This window comes from Equus caballus, chromosome 11 (assembly GCF_041296265.1).
Source record: "Equus caballus isolate H_3958 breed thoroughbred chromosome 11, TB-T2T, whole genome shotgun sequence".
NCBI lineage: Eukaryota > Metazoa > Chordata > Mammalia > Perissodactyla > Equidae > Equus > Equus caballus.
Window position 1 is genome coordinate 13,664,881 of NC_091694.1, and position 22,869 is coordinate 13,687,749.

General features: G+C 42.1%; 1 protein-coding gene across 6 annotated transcripts in view; it reads left to right on the top strand.

The window, feature by feature from the left end:
- PRKCA (protein kinase C alpha) overlaps window positions 1-22,869 on the top strand; it is a 404,670-nt gene that overhangs the window by 254,662 nt on the left and 127,139 nt on the right. For all 6 annotated transcript variants that reach the window (XM_023652179.2, XM_023652178.2, XM_070226042.1 and 3 more), the window contains one exon: window positions 19,759-19,870. In XM_023652179.2, the coding sequence (XP_023507947.1) occupies window positions 19,759-19,870 (112 nt within the window). The remainder of the gene's footprint in view (window positions 1-19,758; window positions 19,871-22,869) is intronic.

The window sequence follows — 22,869 nt, forward strand, 5'->3', positions numbered from 1 at the left end:
CCATTTGGGTGAATTATGCATGAACTGGCTGGGCGCTGCCAGCACAGGCAGATCTGCCTCCAGCTACCAAAACCCAGATCCAAATAGGAAAGGAACCGCCAGGCAGCTTCCTGACTGTGGCCGCAGATGGGCACATCATTTACCCTCGTCTCTTAAAAACCACATTGAAATTGGATCAGCACGCCGTAGAACCATCTGATGACCACCAGGCCTTCCTTTGTCAAGTTCTTTTAAAGAACGTGAAGGACTATTGGAAATAAAGCTCCTTTATGACCGAGTGTAGTAGGAACTTCTTATGTTACAATGAGAGAGAAACTCTCATTGTTTTGAACCGATATTGAGATTTTATCAGGCTAAGTGGCAGGAGGCTAATTTCTCAAGGCCTTTCTGGTGCCAGAAACATTTTGTGTTATGAAAGTTTGGTTGGCCCAACATGGTCACCTATTTGAGTTGGGTCAGAAGAAATGCTACATTATTTATTTATTTATTTATTTATTGGAGGAAGATTAGCCCTGAGCTAACATCTGCTGCCAATCCTCTGCTCTTCTCTCTCTCTCTCTTTTTTTTTTTTGCTGAGGAAGACTGGCCCTGAGCTAACATCCGTGCCCATCTTCCTCTCCTTTATATGTGGGACGCCTGTCACAGCGTGGCTTGACAAGCAGTGCATAGGTCCACACCCGGGATCCGAACCGGTGAACCCTGGGCCGCCACTGCCCCCCTACATTAATTTTTAAGTCAAGGGTAACTTTATTCTTTCAGCACACTGTTGAATGAATTTTGTCCTAGAGATTGCCTCCATTAAACTTAGTCATTCGTTCATTTGTTCATTCATACGTTCTCATTCATTTTTTTCCTCCCTAAATGTTTATGTATAATCTTTACTTTTCACCTATACTCTCTCTATACACATATTACAAGTGTTTCTTTTATAAAAGAAATGGAGTAACTATTTTTGGACCTATTATTATGGCTTTTAAAAAAATAATTTTAAAAACCCTTAAATTAATTCCAGGTACAGTTTTGAGAAAGTTCTGGGCATTAAACAGCTCTGTGGCTCTCAGAAATGAGTAGCAGACGTCAAGTAACAAGGGATCACAGTATTTGAGACTTTACTCATGAATTTTAATAAAAGATTCTGTGACTCAAGCTATTTCATATTCTGGGAAATGCTCTCATTTTGTACTACATGCCCACATTCTACAGGGACATAGGCTGGGCCAGGGACGTGGACCTTTGCTCAATATCTAAAGAAGAGAATTACAACTCGCGCGACTGTATGTCACTTATTCATGTATAAATTGTTTTTACCTCCTTCCCTTCTCCCCTTCCTCCTATCCATTCATTTATTCATCCATCTATCGATCATCTTTGAGTGATTTCTAGAGTCTTTGGACTTTCCCTGGTGAATAGGCAAGGAGGGGGAACCCATATGAGTGAAGCTGATCCCATTGAGTATAATTAGCCCCAACAGCACATCCCCTTTCCTCAGGAGCTGTGAAAGTAAGGCTTCTAGATTTAACACATCTTATACTCTTGGCAGTTTTGTATGGTACTCTACATCAGTTGGAGGACCAAGGTTCAGGAAAATAACTTTGCAAAATGGCAAAATCGTGGTTGTCTGCTGAGATGGCTACAGCTGAGTCTCTCATGGACTGTTGGATTCTGGAAGTCAGGGCTGGTTGCAAAAGGAAACACATGGGACACTCTCTTCTCTCGCACTCTTTCCTGTCATCTGTGTAAACTGCTCTAAATTGGTGTGTGACTCCGGCAGGCTTCAGCCCTCCAAGTGGGTGTAGGTCTGAGGAAGCCCTAAAGCCAAATGTGTAGGCAGAAGCATTAAGAGCTTTTAACAGTGAGAGCAATAGCTGGCTCCTTCTAAGCAGGACTGTTGGGTTTTTTCCTTTTTTTCCCTGGGAGGAATAGTTGAATGCCTGGCACTTTCACATGGCCTATTTTCCCTGTGGGAAATTTTTAAAAATATCCATTAAGGCTGGTTTGTATATGCAACAGAAGGGCATGATAGCCACTCAAATGAATATCATTATCTTCATCCATGAAATAAAAGCCTCGGAGGAATGGCAAGGCTGCACAGATTCCTCAAAGCCACGGGTTTTGGCAAAGCTCAGCTGTGTTGAAACCAGTCCCTTCTCTCTCCCCCACTCAGTGTCTCAAGGCAAAACCTCATTAAGCAGATGCTTTAAGAAGTTTGTTATAGTCCCTTTTAAATCTCTAAAAGGGAGGGAAGGAAAGTGGGAGTGAAGCTTCTGTATAATATGCAGAGGACTGATCTTTTTTTTAATCCTCTCTTTCCTTTCCTAATCCTGTTACGAGGTTATAAAATAATGGAGGGGGCTAGATTGAGATGTGGGTAGTTGTTACTTAGGAACAGCCCAAAACATCTAAGAAAACAGGGTTTTTTTGGTAATTAAAAAAATTTCCAACTCAGCGATACTGTCACGTGTTTCCTTAAATGGCCACAGTGGGGTCACTGAGAATACAGAGCCATAAACGTGTGTCCCACACACAACAGATCGTGCGGCTTTCAAAGAGCAGAGCTTCCTCAGTGAGCTGTCACCCTGTCCTGTGAACAGCAACGAGAGAAAGAAGCGGAAGCAACAAGTGCTGCTGCTTTCTAACTCTGAAAACTTGGTGAAAAGGACAAAAGCCACCAAACTGCTCAGCCCCTCATTGAACAGCCTCTGTTAGCTACCGCCTCTTTTCCTGAGATGATGAAGAATCCAGCTTCCTTTGTAAGAGAGTTGCCAACAGGCTCCATTTCCAAAGAGAGAATGGGCTTGCCTCTGGTTATGAAGTTTATAAAGGCAGCCTTTCCACCTCCAGGTAGGAAGACAAAAAAGGGGAAGCAACAAGCGAGGGAGAGAAGCCCCTATAATAGGAGAATATAGCTTTCCTCAAAGCGCCCAGCCGACTTGTGTTTACATCTGATGGGCCAGAACTATGTCACCTGGCCACCTGTAGCTGCAAGAGAAGCTGGAAAGTGTATTTTGTTGGCTAGACACGTTGCCATTCCAACAAAACTCAGAGATCTGTTATAAGGGAAAAGAAGAATGGATTTTGGCCAGGGACCTAGTAATGTCTGCTACTGGCAGGGAATTCGGGTCCCAGTAAATGGAAGCTGAGTGATTCTAAGTCAAGTGAGCATGTTTTCAACAGCCCATTGACACTGAACAGCTTGTGTCCTGTCCAGATATCTCACTGTCAGCTGTCCACAGGAAGTGTGCAAACATCTATTGTACCTGGAGAGTGGCAATTTCTGCTGAACCTCTCTCTCACCTATTCTCTGCGTGTTTTGTAAGAGGAAATGGATCTATCTTGCAGCTAACAAAACAGCCTGGAGGCTTGGAATATGTTTGATCATGGAGCATCTGAAAATAACTCATCTCTGAAGTTCTCCGATGATGTTGTCCTCTGGCAATGGAGTAAAAATAAGTCTTTATCCATCCATCAGCACAAGTTTAGCTAGGGCTTTTCAGTGACTTAGTTCTACCTTATGCCTCTGCTTCTAACAAGTATTAACCCCTAATTGCCCGTCTACAGAGGAACTGAAAGTTCAGTAGAGAAGATCAGGTTGATCTTGATGTTGGTCAAGAAAGGTGGCTGCCTTCTGTTCTTGGAATTTTGGATTAACTGAGCTGTCCGGTCAATCAAATGTTGGGGCTGCAGTCTTCAGAGACCTAATCTGAGAGAATGGCTGAGTATTTGAGTGGCATGGAATGGAATTTTCTTGATAAGAATTTTGTGATTCAGGTGTGTCTGTAACTATTTCTATTTGAAGTGCATCAGAATCATGATTTTATGCATTGAGGCATTTCAAAATGTGATTATTTCTTCTCCAAGGATCTACAAATCCCATTTTCCTCCTATTTATGTGTAAAAACATACTTTGCTCTAAATTTGCCATTGTAAAGCCTGTGTAATCAATTAAATTATACCACCTGTTTTGACCACTTAGCATTCAACCAGGAGGATCATTTGCTCCCTTTAGGAAGTAGAAATCTCTTCACATCTTCATTAGAACCAGATTTCTTTACAAAGTCTGTGGTTCTTGGGGTGGGAGTTAAGTGAAAACACTAAGAATGTATGCTCTATTAATGGAGTAACAGGCACTTTCCAGGAGGACAGATGCCTGTAGCTGATCTGATGTTTGTGTTGATGTGTTTTCTTAAAAGATGCCAGAGAAACCTCAGAGAATGGCAAGGAAGGGTACAAACTAATCCTCCTCCAGCAGCATATCAGTTCTAGATGTGATCAGGAAAGTCTCATTTAAAGCATTGTTTGGTTCTGTCACAGTAACTTTGGGGCTGGCGCAGTGGCGTAGTGGTTAAGTTCATGTGCTCCTCTTTGGCAGGCTGGGGTTCGTGGGTTTGGATCCCTGGTGTGGACCTACACACTGTTCATCAAGCCGTGCTTTGGCAGCTACCTGCCTACAAAATAGGCACAGATGTTAGCTCAGCGACAATCTTCCTCAAACACAAGGAGGAAGATTGGCAACAGATGCTGCTCAGGGCCAACTTCCTCACCAAAAAAAATAAAGTAACTTCTGATCCTCAGATGTATTTGCTGTGTTAAAACTTAGCAAGAGTTTGCAACTAAATTCAGAGAGTCCACCTTAAGAAAAGGGTCTTAAAAAAACACGTTTATAACAATCATGGCAATACATCAGCAGCCTGCCTACAGACTTCTCATGAATACCGAGTTGTCCATAATTAAATGTATGCAGTCAAACAATGGCCTTATCCATCTGTAATCAGAGAAATGAGATTAATAATAGCAGGAAGGCTGATTACAAACAGATTATGTTTACAACCAAAACCATAGCCCAATGGAGTAGATCCAGTGGCCCCGAAGATGGCTCACCTTCTTTTAATCAGTGCTCAAGGACAAAACATAACAGTATTATAACCAAAGAATTTTAAAGTGAGTTGTAATGAGACCTGACTTGTGGTGGTTATCTTTGCTTAGGACTGAGGTTTTCATTTTAATGTGGGAAACTGACATCCCCAGAAAATAAAATGTCAGAGAAACGCTTGTCAGTGATTAACTCGGTACAGTTGAGGGCACTGACCTTTCCTGGGAAACTGCTGATTTGCGAAAAAGTTTAATGCCAAGACTAGAACCACGAGCTCTGTTGTGTACTCAGCCTTCTCTTCCCATTTCCTGGAGGACAGACATTAAAAGATTTTCTGCCCTATCTTGTACTGGTGGAAAAGGCTTACCACACCTCATTTCTTCAGTAAGAGAAGTTGAAGTGCTCCCTCTTTCCATCAGAAGACCTGTGTCATCACCCTTAGCAATATAAATTCACAAGTGAAATCGGCTAAAAGTTCTAGAATTTCCCCAAATGGCTAACAGTGTAACTGTTATTTAATTTTCCGTCCTTAGATATTGACCTTCGCTAGATCTCTTTGCCCCAACTTGAGGTAGGCTCTTTAAAAGACATGTATGTGTATCAAAAGGTAGCGTGTCTGTCTAGAGAGCTTGGCGGGGTAATTTGCAGGGGACCTTCCTTTGATGGTGTGTCACCTGTGAGGCAGGCGGCTGCGGCTCCAGCTCAGGTTCAGTGTCGCTGTTGTCCTGATCTTCAGCAAACAGGTACTGAGCTCGCCGGAGTGATGAGATAATGGTCTCTGATCTCTGAGTCTTCCGTCCACTGTGGGATGATATGATATTCGTTCATTTGACAGACGTTCGTGAAGAGCCTGCTTTGTGCCAGACCCTGTTCTGGGTGCTAGACGTTTAGCCATGCACAAGGCAAACAAGGTCCTCTCTGCTCATGGAATTTATATCTTCAAGGAAAAAAATACAAAATTGGAGTGAGTAAAAACGAAGAAAAATAATTTCAGATGAAGTTATGTGAAGAAATAAGATAATAGAATACAGAGTATGTGGAAGGTTCCTTTAGATAAGGGAGAGTCAAGGAAAGCCTGTCTGGGAAGAGGGGAGAGAGATGAAAACTGAGCCAAGCCCTGAACGACAAGAGAGGCATCCATGTGAAGAGCTGGGATGCCTGGTTCCAGGCAGAGGGACAGCAAGTGCAAAGGCCCTGTGATGGGGACAAATAAAGGATGTATTCAGAGAACAGAGAAGTAACACAGATCCTCCATAAACGTTTAGAAAACCGTAGTTGGTGTGGGCGCTATGGAGTAAAAGAGGGAAACAAGGTGGAGGCAGTCAGAGAAGGCCTCAGGAAGGAGGCAGCCTAAATATGGGCCTTGGGGCATGTTTAGAACCTGTGCTGAGACGAGGCAATATGGGAGAGAGGGCTCTTCCCAGTGGGAGAGGGTGGCCTGTGAGCAAAGACACCACGGCACACTTGTGGGGTGGGCAGTTGACTGGGAGTCCTGTGGTGAGAAAGAAGACTGGACAGTTAGACTGTGGTGGGACGAAGTAGGCAATGGACGCTGCTGGAGGTTTTCAAGCAGGGGAAGGGTGTGTGGCAGGCACCGAATCGTGAAAAGTCATCTGGTCGGGACGGACTGTGGAGTGGGGAAGGGAGCCACCAGGAGACCAGATCTGCTGCTGCAAGGCCTGGCTTAGGGTGGGAAAGTGGGGTTAGCATGAAAGGGCTAGTGCGGGAGAGATGCCCAGTCACTGATTAATAGTCCCACTGGTCCAGTTATCTGCAGAGAGTCCAAAATTCTCTCCCAGCCATCAGGTGTCTCTGACATCGTAGTATTTTGAGAAGAAGTAGGGGAAAAGGGTCACAGACTTGAGCGAAGAAAGAATCTCTGGGAAAGGTCTTCTAAATTTGCATTGCACAACTCAGTAACCACTAGCCACCCGTGGCTATTTAAATTTAAATGAATTAAAAGTAAATGAAAATTTAAAAATTCAGTTCCTCAGTGGGAGTCACCACATTTCGAGTGCTCCCCATGTAGCTGCTGTTTACTACATTGGACAGTGCAGCTGTCAGACATTTTCATCATTGCAGAAGGTTTCATTGGACAGTGCTGAGCTGGATCATTAATTTTTCTGATGAACAAACCCTTCATCTTTCTGTCGATCATGAGGAAGTCTCCCACGGTGTTTTATATCACAAACTACCTTCCCTGGTGAAATTTCTATTTGTACAGAACATATCTCCTTACAGATCCCAATTAGAGTCTTTGTGAAATTACATTGGCTTAGCTGTCAAATCTGTGGGCTTGACGAAGAATATTAGAAAAATCACTTTCCAGAAAGAACAGAATGTTTAAATTGCACATATCATAGAGGCTGAATAAAATTTCAGCCTGACTTAACTTCTTTGGTGTAGACTGTTATAAAGGAGAGGGCCACATGCTCTAACACAGATTCATCAGAACTGCCAAGACAGCAGGATTCGTCTCGTCTCTAGTGGTGACAGTCTTTAAAACTCTGTGGACTTGCATCTCTCGACGTTATTCTATTCCCCTCTAGTGGAATTAAAGGGTACCTGTCTTTCTACTCCGGCTTGGACTTATTTGCAATAGTAGGAATGGAAATCTAGAGATGTTAAAGATGGAAGATGCCCTTATCATTTGTTTCCATTTCACGATAGCTGTTTCTTTACATGTTATCTTTTACCTGTTCTTGGGGGTAAAATAGCCTTCTGTTCTATGTCTATTTGAGTTGCTTAGAGAAAACATAAGTTTGGGCTTCTATACTGTGTATCAAATCTATTCTAAGACCAGAAAGAGCCTTTCTTGCCCAATATATTTCTGTGTGTGCTGTTGGTCTATTATCTTACACACAGTCAGACCCATCAATTGAGTCAGAGGCCTTGTATTGAAATTCTGATTTGACCACTTAGTAGCCATGGGTCTTGCTTAAATTGTTTACTTTCCTGAGCCTCAGTTTCTTCATGTTTAAACCGGGAACTGGCCTTCTTTGATCCTACATGGCCATATCACAAGACGAAAGGAAATAACGCAAGCCTTTTGAGAACTAAGCAGGACTCTGTAAGTATCTGACCTCGTTTTCTCCCCTCCACAGCATCCTATTAGAAAGGATGGATCAAGAGGTGAACTGGGAATATGTTTCCGAATCCTCTGCATACAGGTGGAGCACCGGGGGTCTGGGGCTGCCTTTAAATTGGTTACAGGGGCCCAAAGGCTGCCATTCAGTTTTGTTAATTTCCCTTTTTCTTTTAAATGTTGACTTTTAACAACGAAAAATCTTTTTTAGAAGACTGGCAATCACAGTATTTCTGTATCCTCAAATAAAAAGAACATCACTTAGAGGTATTTACGCAAATGCGTTTGAATGCCACACCCCTCCCCCCTCTTTGTTCCATCCCCGTTTTATAGCCACCCTCTCTGCAGAGGGGGAGAAGCGAGTCCTGAAGACTAAACATTTGAGGGGGCAAACACACAGCACTCAACGTCTACCTTAATTGTACCACCTACCACTGTTTACTACAAGTAGAAATATATGTTTTTGTTAGGTATTAGGTTTACTTAAAAAACAAAAAACAGAAAAATTTCAAATGTGCTTAGTGGGTTTTTGCCACCTTAAGGGCAAACTTCAGATTTTTACGAGGGCTGAGCAGATCGTGCCCATGGTTTAGGATGTGGGATTGGAGGGCGATATTGGAACAAATAGTATTTTTTGTCATTATTCTTTAGGTTGAGTTCTGGGCGGCATTGATTGGGATACATTTAAAGTCACAGTTGGAGGAAAGTGCATGAGTGTTACTCCCTAGTGTTTGAACAGAGAGAGAGAAAGAATAGAATACGTCTGTTGGACCCTTGTGCTGCTCTAAAACCACCAGCAACCAAACGCAGAGACGTTTGGGCAGAAATGAGGAAGGCAAGTAGAGTTTGAAGTGTGATAGGCAGATGCTAAAGGACAATGGAACTGTACCTGTGATGGTGGTGTGTCACCTGCACCTGTGACGGTGCTCCTCGTGAGCACTTCTCGTGAAGGCTACGGTGGAGCAGTCTTTCACCCAATCACGTCTGTGAAACCAAACCCAGAGCGTCAGTGTAAAACAAAGTGCCGCAGACTTTCTAGCAGGCTGGAAATACAGATTTTTTTTTTTTTTTTAATTTATAAGAAGTTCTGCTGCTTTATGGCTTTCGACCAGCCCTCCCTAATTGACAAGTGGTAGGAGATTTACTATCCAAAAAAATGATTGAACCCCCACTGTTCCAATTTCTGGTTTTAGAACAGGAATGAGAAGCTGTCAGCAGAAAGAACAGTAAATCTTTGAAGAGAGAGGAGCTGCAGTTGTGGGGAGAAAATGCCTGCCGTTGGCATGCGGAGGCCGTCAGCCGTCCTCGAGCAGATGAAGGAATCCTAACTCGAGGACAAATGCCCGCACTGAACAAAGATCAACTACAAACCAAGAGTTACTGATTACTTTTCAGCCAAAATATAAAACTGGTTCCCTGCAAGCTTATCCAGAAGGCTCAGCAACCACTCAGCAACCATCCAGCACAACCAGAGTGGCCTGATCAAAAACAGATCCCTGGCTGTGTTTGATGGAAAGCTTTTAAGTTTAGTATCTCACGTTCATCCAGTTGGCCCAAGATTTCCACTACTGGCTTTTCTCCCGAGGAGCTGATAAGACACTTGCGCAATAGTGTTGTTTATAATGGAGAAACTGGAAATAACCTAACTGTCCAGGACTTGGGGATTAGTTAAATCAATTATGGCACATCTGTATGATGAAGTATCATACAGTAAAATGTGATACTGCTTTGTATTTAATGACATGGAAAGGTGTTTGAGATGAGTAATTAGTTTTAAAACAAACAAACAAAAAAAGACCTGTCTATTCAGTATGATTCCTAAGAAAACACACACACTCTTATCTTCCTTGAATGAAACATACCAAAATAGTTATATGTGTATAATTTTTCTTTCTACTGAACTGTATTTTCTGATTTTACCATAATGAAGATGATTTGAACCGCACGATGAACATGTGAAGAAACAGTTGAACATAAGTAACAAGTGACTAAAATAATTTTACCATAAGCTTCACATTTTTAAAAAAAACATCAAGTCATAACCAAAAAGATCATTGGACATCAGGAAGTAAACATCTTAATGTTGTAGGAGGGGTTGCCATTTGGGAAATAGTTATTGGGAGTAATAAGCAATCCGGATAAGGAATCAGAGGTCCCTAAAGAAAGAAAGAATCCTGCCCTCTTTGGACTTGGCAAGTCAAGAAAGAGACGGGGACATACCTTTTGCCTTCTTTGTTGTGTTTAATCAGTTGAACAAATACCTGCTGCTGGCGAGTCTTCTGGCATTATAGGGAGGCATAAAATCAGCCTGCTTGCCAGTAATGTTATGCTTTTTTCAAGTCCATCACGAAAATACGTGCTGCATCTCAGGCATATTGTCTACCTACTATCAAATATCAGGCTTCAAAATCTGTTCTCCACCATCTCAAAATGTCAGACAGGGTTCCTCACATGAACGACAGCCTAATTCTGATTTTACCAAATTAAACAGAGATGATGGGATGTTGGAGACTCTCAAATAAATATGTTTCCATTTATCTCTGATTTGTTCTCAGATAGTTATGTAAACTTAGCCATGAGGTTTTTTTTTTTTTAGGAGACAACTGTGTTCGGGGCTGGCAGAGGTTCACATAACTAAGATACTTCTTGTATTCCTATTTCATTTTCCTTTCAAACTATGGCATTAGAGCTAACCAAATCTTTAATTAGCACAAAGATTATTTGGTGCTGAAAAAAAATGCTATAAAAGTTGAACAGAGAAGAGATAACAGATCAGTGGTTGCCAGAGGTTATGGATGGGGGAGGGTATGGCTGTAAAAAGGTGGTACAAAGAGCTTCTCTGTGGGGAGGGAACTGTTCTTATCATTACTGTGAATGGGATAACATTTTGTAGAGCTATACACACAGACACACACAATAAGTGCATGTAAAAACTGGTAGAATCCTTTTATACCAGCGTCCATTTCTGGATTTGGATCATGTGCTGTGCTCATATAAGATGCTATCACTGGGGGGAAGCTGGGTGAAGGGTACCCAGGAACTCTGTGCACCTTTGTTACAACTTGTGAGTCTAACACTATTTCAAATTAAAAACTTAAAATAGAAAAAAATAACATTTTTTTAAATGTGAGATTTTCCTAAAAAGATTACTGTTTCCAAGACTATCATAAAGCTAGTTGTAGTCAACATATCTAATTGAACATGCAAAGAAACAATATTTGAATGATTTTTTTTCCTAGAGGAGTCACTATGACTATAGAAAAAAGAAAAATAATGATTTATCCTTGAAACAAACCTCCATGAACTCCTAAGTATATCGTGTAGATGAAGAAATGAAGGAACACCTGCAGAAGATTGTATTATTGTCCCCACCATTTGCTCCATCACCTATAACAGGATGATAGATCCCGCTATTGCCATGTGGTTTGCAGTCCCCCCTGGAGGAAAAGCATCTCCCACCCGGGGTCAGGCTTGCCCTGTGACTTTCTTTGACCAGTGGGAAGTATGTCAGTTGCAAGAAGCGTTAACAGATGGCATTGTTCAACTCCACTTCTTGCTTTTCTTTCCCTGATGACAGTGTGTCCCAAATAGTGGTTGTGCCTTCATCCCCTGGTCCCAGAATGAGCAGACAGGTGTTCCTATCCTGCAGTGCCTGACATATAACATGAGTGAGAAGTAAATATTTGTTGTGGTAAGCCAATGAGATTTAGGGGGTTTTGTTACTACTTTGCTGCTAAGCGAATATAATAGCTAAAGATAGATGGTTTATTTGACATCACCAACTTAAAACTATATTCATTTGAGCTTAAACCTACAAGCTTTCAAAGTTTGAAGTTCTAACCCATTCTGTTGTTCTTCATCAAATATTGTAAAACAGCAATAGTCTGAGCTTTCTGGGGTTTTTGTAGATGATATTATTATTCAAAACCTTCACTGTCGCTTCCTGGGGAGGTTTATATACCCTTGCCCTGTTGACTTCCAGCTTGGCCATGAGTTTTGCTTTGGTCAGTCAAATGTGAGCAGAAATGATGGCACCATTTCCAAGTAGGAGATTTAAGAGCCATTGAGTGGTTCTGCCATTTCTCTTTTTCCTTTGCCATGAGACTGGCAATATCCCAGACAGAGGCTGCTCTCTCAGTTTGGGTCGTAGGGTGAAGAGTGTGAAACACCTTTCAGTGGCTTAACATAATAAACATTTGAGTGATTTGTTAGAAAGCTAATGATTTGTTAACACAGTATAACCCAGTCTCTCCCAAGTGAGATGGGACCTGAGCCACACCTGGAGTCTTTGTCACTATGGACACACCACTTGGCACATAGTAGGTGTACAATAAAGAATTTTTGAGGTGAAATGCAGAAACTTATAGCTAACTAGGAAATACCTTATTTTTGATGAATAATAGGCTTTGTTGTATGAATATTTGCTCATTTTAATACAGAATTTCATACTAAACCATCAGAGGTTCTTTTGCAGTTGATAAGACATCAATATATGTCAAGTTTTTGTCCTGATATGACAACATATAAAATTTATTCCAAATTAGGGAGATGGTGATCTCTTATAGCCTTTAATTAAGATTTCAGTTTTATTGATGGCTAGTGGTACCGAATATCTGCCTGATGATCTCATATAGACACCTTCTTTTCAGTGGGTTGCTAAACATTGATCACCAGATACAGCAGTTATGCCCGAATTCCTTCAAGATGCATAGCTCTCCCTCTAATGGCGTCTCGTGAACTGGTTGAAATATAACCAAATATATTCAGCTGGGATTCATGGTAATTTAGATTGCAAGGATAGTGTATTAATTCATTTTTTTTTAGCTTAAATCTTTTCAGATAATGTTTAAAGGCTCCTCTCCCTGTCATCTCTGAAGCTAGTCTGTTCCTACCCTTTCCCAGAGGCATTTTACTTATATATATATATCTAGAGAAAGGCTGTATTATCATTCTATATCTTGGGGTTATTTTTTATTCTGCTTTTTACGTAAATGTCATTATATTTTATGTTTCATTCTGTGACTTGCTCTTTTCATTAGGCAGTATATCTTGGAGATCTGTCCATGTTGTTACAGAAAGATCTAGCTCATTTGATTTAACTGCTACGTAGTATTCCATGGTATAAATATATTATGGCTTATTTAGACATTGCCTTGCTGGTAGAGATTTATGTAGAATGTTTTTTGAAGAGTTTGTCACTTCCCGTTTAATGATTACAGCATCTTGCATAGCTGGGCAAGGGACCTGTAAGAATCCTTCTTCTAGAAAAGCCTGGTTTGACAAGTTAGTCCAACCATGAAAGTGAATGTTATTCATCAGAATAAAATGGGATTGCATTAAGATAAAAAATTAACTATCACCAGAAATGAAAGTTCCTTAGTTCTTTCTTAGAACAGGCAACATTCAACATGACCAGTGTAATCAAAGGCAAAGCACTCTCCCTAAGCCCAAATGAAGAGCTGGCCAGGCTGGTTCGGCAGCCGGAGAAGGGCTGTTGGAGCCTTGCTCAGTGCGTGTTCTCCAGTGTAATAATTATGGTGATACCCAAGTTACATAAAACCACCCTGATCTATGATCTGGTACTGGTAATACTCCCATGTTAACAAAAAAATTTTAAATAGGAATTTTTCCAAACATAGAGTTAAAAAGAAAAACAAAAAAACTAATTCCCCAGAAATTTAAGATCACAGAAATGATGCCAGCTTCGCCCTTGGAGCAATGTTTTTGGTGTTGCTTGTGTAGTCAGCATGTGGGTGACATTTAGACCCAAGCCTGGCTTACAAGTATGATTCATGGGAACACATCAGATGGTGAACATGGGGAAGTTTCCTTGGTATTTAGAGGGAGCAGCTTGAGGGAGCCACACTGCTCTGGGCAACGGAGGAAGTCACACCGCAGGGCTTCATTCAGTTAAAAACAGTCTTTTCCAGAGACTCTTAAATCCTGAACTCCAGCCCTAAATGACAGGCATTTTGGTCCTGTAAGAAAAACCTGTGGGGCATTTCAGAGACATTCAAATACCGGTGGAAAATTCGTGTCAGGACGACCTCTAGCCAAAAGCCTGCCATTATTTTACTCATCAAATTAAAGGGCATTTGAAGCGATGTCTACTCAAATATAAACATCCTCATCAAAAAAGCCTCATTGCTTGCCTGCCTCCTGGTGTACAGGGAGCCGTAATTCCTCTAGAGGTTTCACATTGCTACATTAATCCCCACGCTTGAAGACTGCAATTTCAGACTTACCTAGAGTACGCCTTCCACATGGTTGATGGTGATAGTGGTGGTGGTGATGATGAAAGACTTTGAAAAGTCCTGGTAGAAATGCTGAGAAATATTTCCAAGGGAGGCTAATTAAGTTGCTATATTATAAAACTAAGATATGAGAAACAGGCTAGCAGATGCTTTCCATAGAACTAGAAATTTCCCTTTGTTATTTTTTCCTAAGAGGTCTAGATTTAGATTTGTGGATTAGACTTCATTTGTGCCTATGAAAATTGCTTTAGTCAAAAACTTCTTTTTCTCCCCCAACCGTGAATATGACAGAAGCGTCTGAGCTGAATGTTTCCAAACCTCTTTCGTTATAATATAATGTCAGGCTTCTGACATATGACAGCAGGTTTCATACTCCACTTAATGAGAGGCTGCCAGTGCCTGGAGAAGTAAAAGTAAGATTTACAAGTATTGCACTAAACGGGAAAATGTTACTAACTTGGTAATAGTGACGACTTGGTGTATACTGGCCATTTCTGTGTGGCACCAAGTGCAGCCAAACAGACCATAACTTGTATGTGGGATAATTTTATCTAGAACCCTCAGGTGAACAGTGATAAAGCATGCTTTGCTAAATATTTGGTAGTTCTTTTCACATGTATTTATTATTTTTTTTTACCGAATGTGAGACAAAATGATTTAGAGGCTGCTAAGACAGGTTTCTACGTTCAGGTGTCTTTGCAGTCCCAGAGGAACCTATGTTTCTTTTCCCTTTTTTGCTTTGGTTTCCAGGAAGCTCAGAGAGAAAACTAATACCTAAAACGTCATTGTCAGCCTTGGTTCTGGTACAGTTGTGAATTCAGCAATGTGCGTTAGGATCTCTGGTTTAGGTGTCTGTCCTTCTGGCATGTGCGTGAAAGAGAAATGATGAAGGAACAGAGGAGGAGGTACCTCAGATAGAGTAACCACTATCGTAAGTGGCAGAATGTGTAAGTGGCATATAAAAGACAGATAAAATGCTGTGGAGGGTCAGAGGAAAGAGGAGAATTGTATCTGGCGCTGACCTCTGGAGAGGCTTCCTGGGAGAAGGAAGCAGCCTTCCTTGTTGCCTTTTTAGGTGTTTCAGCAGGTGGGCTCTCGGCCTGTGGTGGTTATGTGAGATGGAGAGAACAGTCAGAGCAAGTGAGAGAAGCCGGGGTGCCACCTGGGGGTCACCTGAGGAAGGACTGAACGTCAAGGTTTATAGATGTAAGAAAGAGTCCTGAGGCCCTGTCCATCAGATGCTGCTTCTCACAACCTGAGGGCAAGTGGGACTCCCACACAAGACACCCAGGACTCAGCTCCTCCCCGTGCACCTCCCTGGCCCCACACAGCCTCCTGGGAACGCCACAGCAGTCACAGTTTGTGTGATTCCCTTGGCAGCTCTCAGGAAAGCTCCTCTGGAGCCAGTGAAAGGACGGCTCAAGCAAGAGTTTTCCTTTGATGGTCTTCTACTTGAGTTGTACAATAAAAATAACGTGTTGGAATTATGCATGTAAGATCTTGTGAAACCCTAAAGCCTGTGGTTTAGTTAATGGTACTGTGGCAGTGGCAGTGGCAGTGGCCCGGTTTTGCTGATGTACTATGGTCATGTAAGATGTTACGGCTGGGAAAGCTGGGTGAAGAGTACATAGAAAGTCTATACTATTTTTTGCTGATTTTTGTGAGTCTTAAATTATTTCAAAATAATAAAAAATTTGTTATTTTCTTTTTAAAAGCAAGATGGAATCAAAGAGATCATCTAGTCCAGTTGTTTTTGAACTTTTCTTTTAGCAGCGGCCTCCCTCTCTTGCCCATCCTCAGCAGCCCCAGGCACCTCCTGACAACTGTAGGGCTCTGTGAAATACCACTTGAAACATGTTAATCCGGTCCAACACCTTCAAGACTCCAGATGAGGAGATCAGGGCCCAAAGAAGTAAAATGCACCTCTATTTAGTGGCTTTTTATAGAAACATAGAGCCTGGCGAGTTCTTAGAACAGCTGCTTTCCACAAATCTCCATTAAGTCACAGCTCTTTAGCCAACTCTGTGGTTTCTTTTGTCAGACTGGATGAGAACAATCAGACTGGAAAAGAGTGCCCATGCTTCTGCGTTCCGTTTCTGCGGGGCGGGAGATGGACTCGTCCACATGGTTGAGACAGTGCATGAGTGTGTCACGTTGGCAGGTGGTTTCACAATTTACCACTCGGCCTGGAACGTTTGCCTTGGAAAGCCAGGCTTGGGCAGAGCGCAGGAGCTCAGGACCTCGGAGGAAGGCCCCTGCCTTCTCGCCAAGTTGGCCTCCGCTCCGACCACCTGCGAGGATGGGTTGATTAGCTTTCCTTTTCCTTCCCTTTCAGGCAAACCTTGGTTTACTTCCAAGGCTCATATAATTGTAATGATCCTCTCTTGTATTTGTCTAAGGGTTCCAGGTTGCAAAGTCCTTTCTCATAGGTTCCCTAAGTTAAGCCTCACCCCAGGCTATGACACAGGCAGGCTGGTTTTATTTCTGCTTTATAAAATAGTGACATGACTTTTCCAAGGTTGCTGAGTTTGTATGAAGGCAGGAGTCAGAACACAGGTCTCCAGAATCCTGGTAAATGCTCTTTTTATAGGAGGGATCTTGGTTATTGTAAAGCACGTGCACACACATGATGATCAACAAACAGGTGGTGGTGGCATTATTATTATTATCGTTGTTATAGTCACGATCCTTGGCCACTCATGATTTTGGAGTGTGAGGACTCCAAGACTTGGTCATTCTCCAGGTTTATACAGGAAGTGGAAGCGATGGTTTCCTCCCTACACCTCCAAAAGATTAGAGCCTGAAGATGCCATATGGGGGCTGGATGAGTAAGACTTAGGTTTTCCTGCAAAGTGAAGCAAGTTGCCCATGTGCCACATCAGTAGAGATCTACGTGACAACCAACTGGCAGGCCAGCCACCCTGCAGCTGCCTGGCACTCCCAGCCTCCAGAGGGCTGTGTGTGAGCTGCCATGCTTTATTTATTTACTGCCAGTTGTTGATGCCTTGCTTCTGCGGGAAAACTGGCTGCTCCCTTTCCCCTAGCATCCTCTTTGTCCTCCACGTGGTAGGACACAACTTTTACTGTGGACCTGGGAACTTTTCATTGGTACTGGCCTCTTCCCTCGACATTCTGCCCAACATCCTTGGATATTGAAAAAATTGGTGAACTGCTTGAATGGTGGAAGGCTAAGGCCATGCTGTAGACCATATTCACAGCTGCTGCTTCCTGGGAAAAATGATCTCCCAAGGAAGGTGTTGCTTTTTCACACCCTGAGGGAGATTTAGAAAGTAAGTTAGTGGCCTGCCTCAAGAATATTGTTAATCATCTACACGTGTATGTAACTAGCATCTATTAGGCACTTTCTTGATAGTTGTTGAATAACCTTCTAAAGCAGTAGTTCTCAGTCTTTAGTGAGCCTGCCAAAATTAGGATCACCTGCAGGGCTAGTGGACCCACAGACCTTGAGGCCTCACCTGCAGAGTTTCTGATTGAGTTGATCTGAGGAGGGGCTAAATAATTTCATTTCCAACAAGCTGCAGGGGATGCTGGCGCCACGTAGAGACCATACTTTGAAAACCATGGTCCTAAAGCAGGGATTGGCAAACTGTTTCTGTAAGGGCCAGATAGTAAATATTTTAGGCTTTGTGGGCCACGTGGGCTCTGTTACAACTGCTCAACTCTGCCACTGCAGCCACAGAAAATATGTAAATGAATGAATATGGCTGTGTTCCAGTAAAACTTTATTTACAAAACAGGTGGTGGACTCATTTAAAAGAAAAATGTGTTGCAAATATAAAAAATTTTTAAAAAGATGTTAGGAGCCAGATCCTCATTCTGGATGGATTTCTGAAAGCTTTTGGATGGGAATCAGTGTTAAAGGTGCAAACGTTGGTCAAATCCCATCTCTGATATTCGCCAGCCACATGATTTTGAAGGTCACTCCCTTCTCTGTAGGACAAGAATTTATACAGTGAAAAAATCGGGGGAAATATTAACATTAGCAAGTCTGAGTGGCGCTTAGGTGAGTGTTTGGTTTCCTAGTCTTTGTACTATTCTGCATGATTGATGTATTCCAGAATTCTAAAATTTATGTCTTTAATAAGTAATCATAATAATTCTTTGGCATGTATATGGCTTAGATTTTGATTCCAAAGTCAACCAAAAGGTGAATTATCTTTTAAAGTCAAAATCACCCTTGCAATTCCCTCACCTCACCAGCACCTAGGCTCTTAGTCAAAAACCAAGAATATCTTTCTTTGTGTATCTTTGCGTTTGAGAAACACGAAAGGACATGTCTACAGTGGAGCTCCTGGTCTCCTGCCCTTTGCCTGCTCCTCTGTCATCTTCCTTAATTCAGTGACTGGCAGCTGTGTCTTTACAGCTGCTCAGGTCACAAAGAATGATTCAGGAGGAGGACTTTCAGGAGGAAGGGTCTTGATATGGACATGTGGAGTATGGAATTGTTTTAGAGTGCAAGTAGGACGTAAAGATCTTTTCACTCAACCCTCTACTTTTACGTATTAATGAACAGAGGCCCAAGAAGCAGAGGAGCTTCCCTGGTCTACGTGGATTCACCCATCTGAGCATTTTACTAAGATCGAGTTGTTTTGTCCACGTGACAACCACATAGGATAGGTGCTGTTAATTTCCCAGTTTACAGCTGAGGCGGAAAGGATAAGTAATTTGTCCAAGGTCACACGTCTGGGAAGTCACATAACTGGGATTTGAACCTCGGCAGTCTGACCCCCGAGTCCATGCTCTTTAATTACTGTGGTATGCTATATAGAATTTTTACTTCCTTGTCTATAATCTGTCTGTGGGATGAGGAAGAAAAACGCTCCCTGAAGAGAAGCTGCCTAGCTGCACCTTCAGTAATTTGTATGGCATGCTAGAGAAGGTAATGAAATTGCAGCAGGGGACTATGGGGAGCATACGTTCAGTGCATTTCCAATTTTGATCTGATTATGCTTGTTTCCCCATGCAAATACATATAATGCTTTAAAAATAGTGCAGAAGCAGGAAGATGTCCCTCTCAATTTAGGTGTGTATCTGGTCTTAACAGAAGATTGTGTTTTTGGAAACCTTGCCCAAAAGGAGATGGCCCAAACTCCATTGAGTGGATCCAGGGCCATTCAGTTCAGCTTCACAAATCCCCCTATTCTGTGCCTGCTCTGTGCTGCAGCCTGTGCTGGGCACTAGGGACACAGAGATCCCAAGCTGTCTGAGCACTGTGCTTGCACTCACTCGCTTTGATGACTGTAAATCCAGAAGTGGCAGCGTTAGTGGAAACCCTGGTATGTGCAAATTACACCCCGTAAAGAGAGGAAACATGGGTATTTGTTACACAGCCCAGAATGGGCAGCCTATTAACATATGATGTGGCAAAGTCGCCACCACCCATTGTATGACCCCAGAGAATGGTGCACAGTCTGGTGCCATTGAATGTTGACATGAGGATGGGGAGTGGGTGGGGCCTGAGCTTGGCTTAGTCCAAAGATGTGGTCCTCTAATGACTGGAATGAGCTCTGTGCTTTTTCTTCCCCCAGGACCCCAGGAGCAAGCACAAGTTTAAAATCCACACTTACGGAAGCCCCACCTTCTGTGATCACTGTGGGTCATTGCTGTATGGACTTATCCATCAAGGGATGAAATGTGACAGTAAGTAAGTTTTCCTTTCCAGTAGATGGCGAGGCTCTGCAGCTTATGCCCAGAGTTTACAGAGCACTTCAGGTTCAGTAACTTTTCAACACCACTCATCAATACAGAAAATTTGTTCAGATATATACAAGACTGAAAACGGGTAGAATCTCTCTGCTCTCAAAGTTCGGGTTTATTAAACTATGTAATTGCCTAATTGTGAACCCAAAAGAAGCACCCCATTTATAAATGAAGTTGGTGCTGTCGCGTTTTTCCATGGGAGAAATCTTCAATCACGGTAAAATGCAGGCTAGTTAAACCCTAAAGCAAATGCCATGTGTTGAAAGAAGACTCCTCACCTCCAGATTCTACCTTTGGTTAGACTTTAAAATAAGCTAAGCAACCATAGTCATTATCTTCCTGTGTCTCTAATTAGTGGGTGGACTGTGGAAAAATCCAGTAGGCTTTCCTTAAAACTGAAACCACAATGAAAATAAAAACCAGGATGGCATCTTACTTAAGTTCACTCACCTTGCGTGTTCATGGGCAGATCAAATTTCTATCAGTCCAGCTAGAGATGAAATTAATCACTGAAGACCATCGACGAGGAGGACATCAGCGCTCTGCCATTCTCCTTTTTAATTTTTAAGGTTTTTGGCAAGGAAGATTGGCCCTGAGCTAACATCTGTGCCAATCCTCCTCTACTTTGTATGTGGGATGCCACCAGAGCATGGCTTGATAAGCAGTGCTTGGGTCTGCACCCAGGATCTGAACCCATGAACCCCAAGCCACTGAAACAGAGCATGCAAACCCAACTAGTATACCACCAGGCCAAACCCCCATTCTCCTTTTTTGTTCTGTATGTATCTCCATCAAATACCAGGCGGAAAAAAAACAACTATGGAAAATCTTCACTGTGGTAATTCTTATATTATGAGATTTCCCCAGGCTATTTATTTGTTTAAAGGAAAGTATATTTTTAGGACATAGAAAGGTAATTACTGAGCCTGTTTTTCTAGTAGAAGGGGAAGCATTATCAGTATACTGTCATTCCTTAGTGACTGCTATTATGGTCAAAAGCTTTATATGTGTATTCTACATGGAGCAAGGACAATATATAAAAAATCAAGATAGCTGAACATTGTAGAGTAGATAATTTCTCAGAACACAGGGCTACTTCACCGTACAAAGCTGTAGAATTTAATAGCCTAACGAAAGCTTTGTGATCATCAAGGCCAGTGGCCTTCTATGTTCCAAGAAACCCTAGGATTGCAAAGACGAGGTTTTCAGGGTTTCTGCAAGTGCAAATTCTAAGTCCACTTGTAAATATACTTTTAACCATTTTAAAACTTGAAACAAAAACGAACACTTGAATGTGTTACACATTCAACCTTGACAAGTTGGAGATGACATCGGAGCCTCAATGTTGCCACAGCTTCACTCATTGGGCAAAATATGCAATCAGGTTCCTCCTGCCACATCCTCTCCACTGAAGCATCTGCCAGGATTGGGAAGCACGCTGTTAGAGCATGTAGCCGTTTGTGCGTACTCTTCATTTGGTGACGCTGTACAACTGTAACAAAATACCGGAATTAATGAGTTGTTGAGGCTTAACTGAGACTTCACCTAACATCCCGAACAGCCGGTTTCAAAATTTTGTTTGGATCAGAGGGTTTTATTGGTTATCCATGAATGTGTTTATAATAAATAAATGGTATAAATTTGCATGTATTAACTAAGTTTACGCTAGTGAAATAACACTCATCTGGTTTATGTATTAGGATTCTGCTTAATATTTTGTTTGAAAAACGGGTTCCATTACTAAAAAATTTTGAAAACCACTGACCTAGACCAGTGCTTTTTGTTTTGTTTTCAACTCTTTTCCTTGGAATCCTAGGGCTTCTGGGGCTGCCCCCTGTGCTCCTTCCTCAAGGAAGGAGGGAAATAAGCAGGTGGGCACCAAGACCCCGACCCCTCCCTTAACTTCTGCAGAGAGGAAACCTCTTCCTGTGCCCTTACACGTGGTAGGATTATAAGACTATATATGATTCTGCTTGGAGGGGGCGGAGGGAGTGAGCCTCCACTTGTCTAGGCTAAGCTGTTAGTTTGCAGAGCAGGAAATGGAATCAGAGAGAGCAAGTGAGCTTCCCAAGATATAAAACCACTTAACAGCAGAGCCAAGACAAGAAGACGACCGAGTGCACTTTCTCCTCCGATGCCCTGCCTGTTGTCCATGTCCTTTCCAGAGGCTCAGGCATTTGTTTTAAGTTGCAAATTCTGCCCAGGCACTTAAAGATAGGATTTGGTTAACCCAAGCCGTGTCCATGGCACCGCTTTTCAAGAGCGTTTCTATGGCTGAACCAAGGTACATGATTTTGAACAGTTACCTTTGGACATAGAAGCCTAAACACAATTGACATTTGTGAATCAGCTAATTGTTCTCTCCTCGTTGTGTCCCTTATCCTGCTTTCAGTGTTTAATCATAGCAAATATTCATTATTCATGATGCTCTTTGCAACTTACTTCACCATGTTCAAATTAAACACTCAAAATGAAACGGGTGTGAAGGCTCCACCTTGAAGGTTCCAGAAGAGCCTTGTAGCGTCCCTTCGAGGATGTGTGAGGATTCCAGTGGCCATCCCTCCTTCTGGAAGCTTGAAGGTAGACGAACGATAGAGCTGGAACACCTACAGAGTCTTATATTGGTGTTCAGTCACAGGATTCTTTTTCAGGGTTTCTTTGGTTCATTGCAACAAGACTGATCTTTTTTTATCCTCCCCCTGTCTCACCCACGTGATGTCAGCTAGTAAGGAATGGCTTATCATGCCAGGCATGTATTTGTTTTACTTGGAGTAATATTTATGTATTTGAAGACAGGTTTAAAATATCAAAGACAAGTTCCTTTAAAAACAACAACAACAAAAGCATATACTTAAGCCTTCTTGAAAGTGCAGAGTTAGCAGAGGAAAGGAAAATTTTATGAATTTCCTGTACGTGACCCACAGATTCTCATTCTGAGT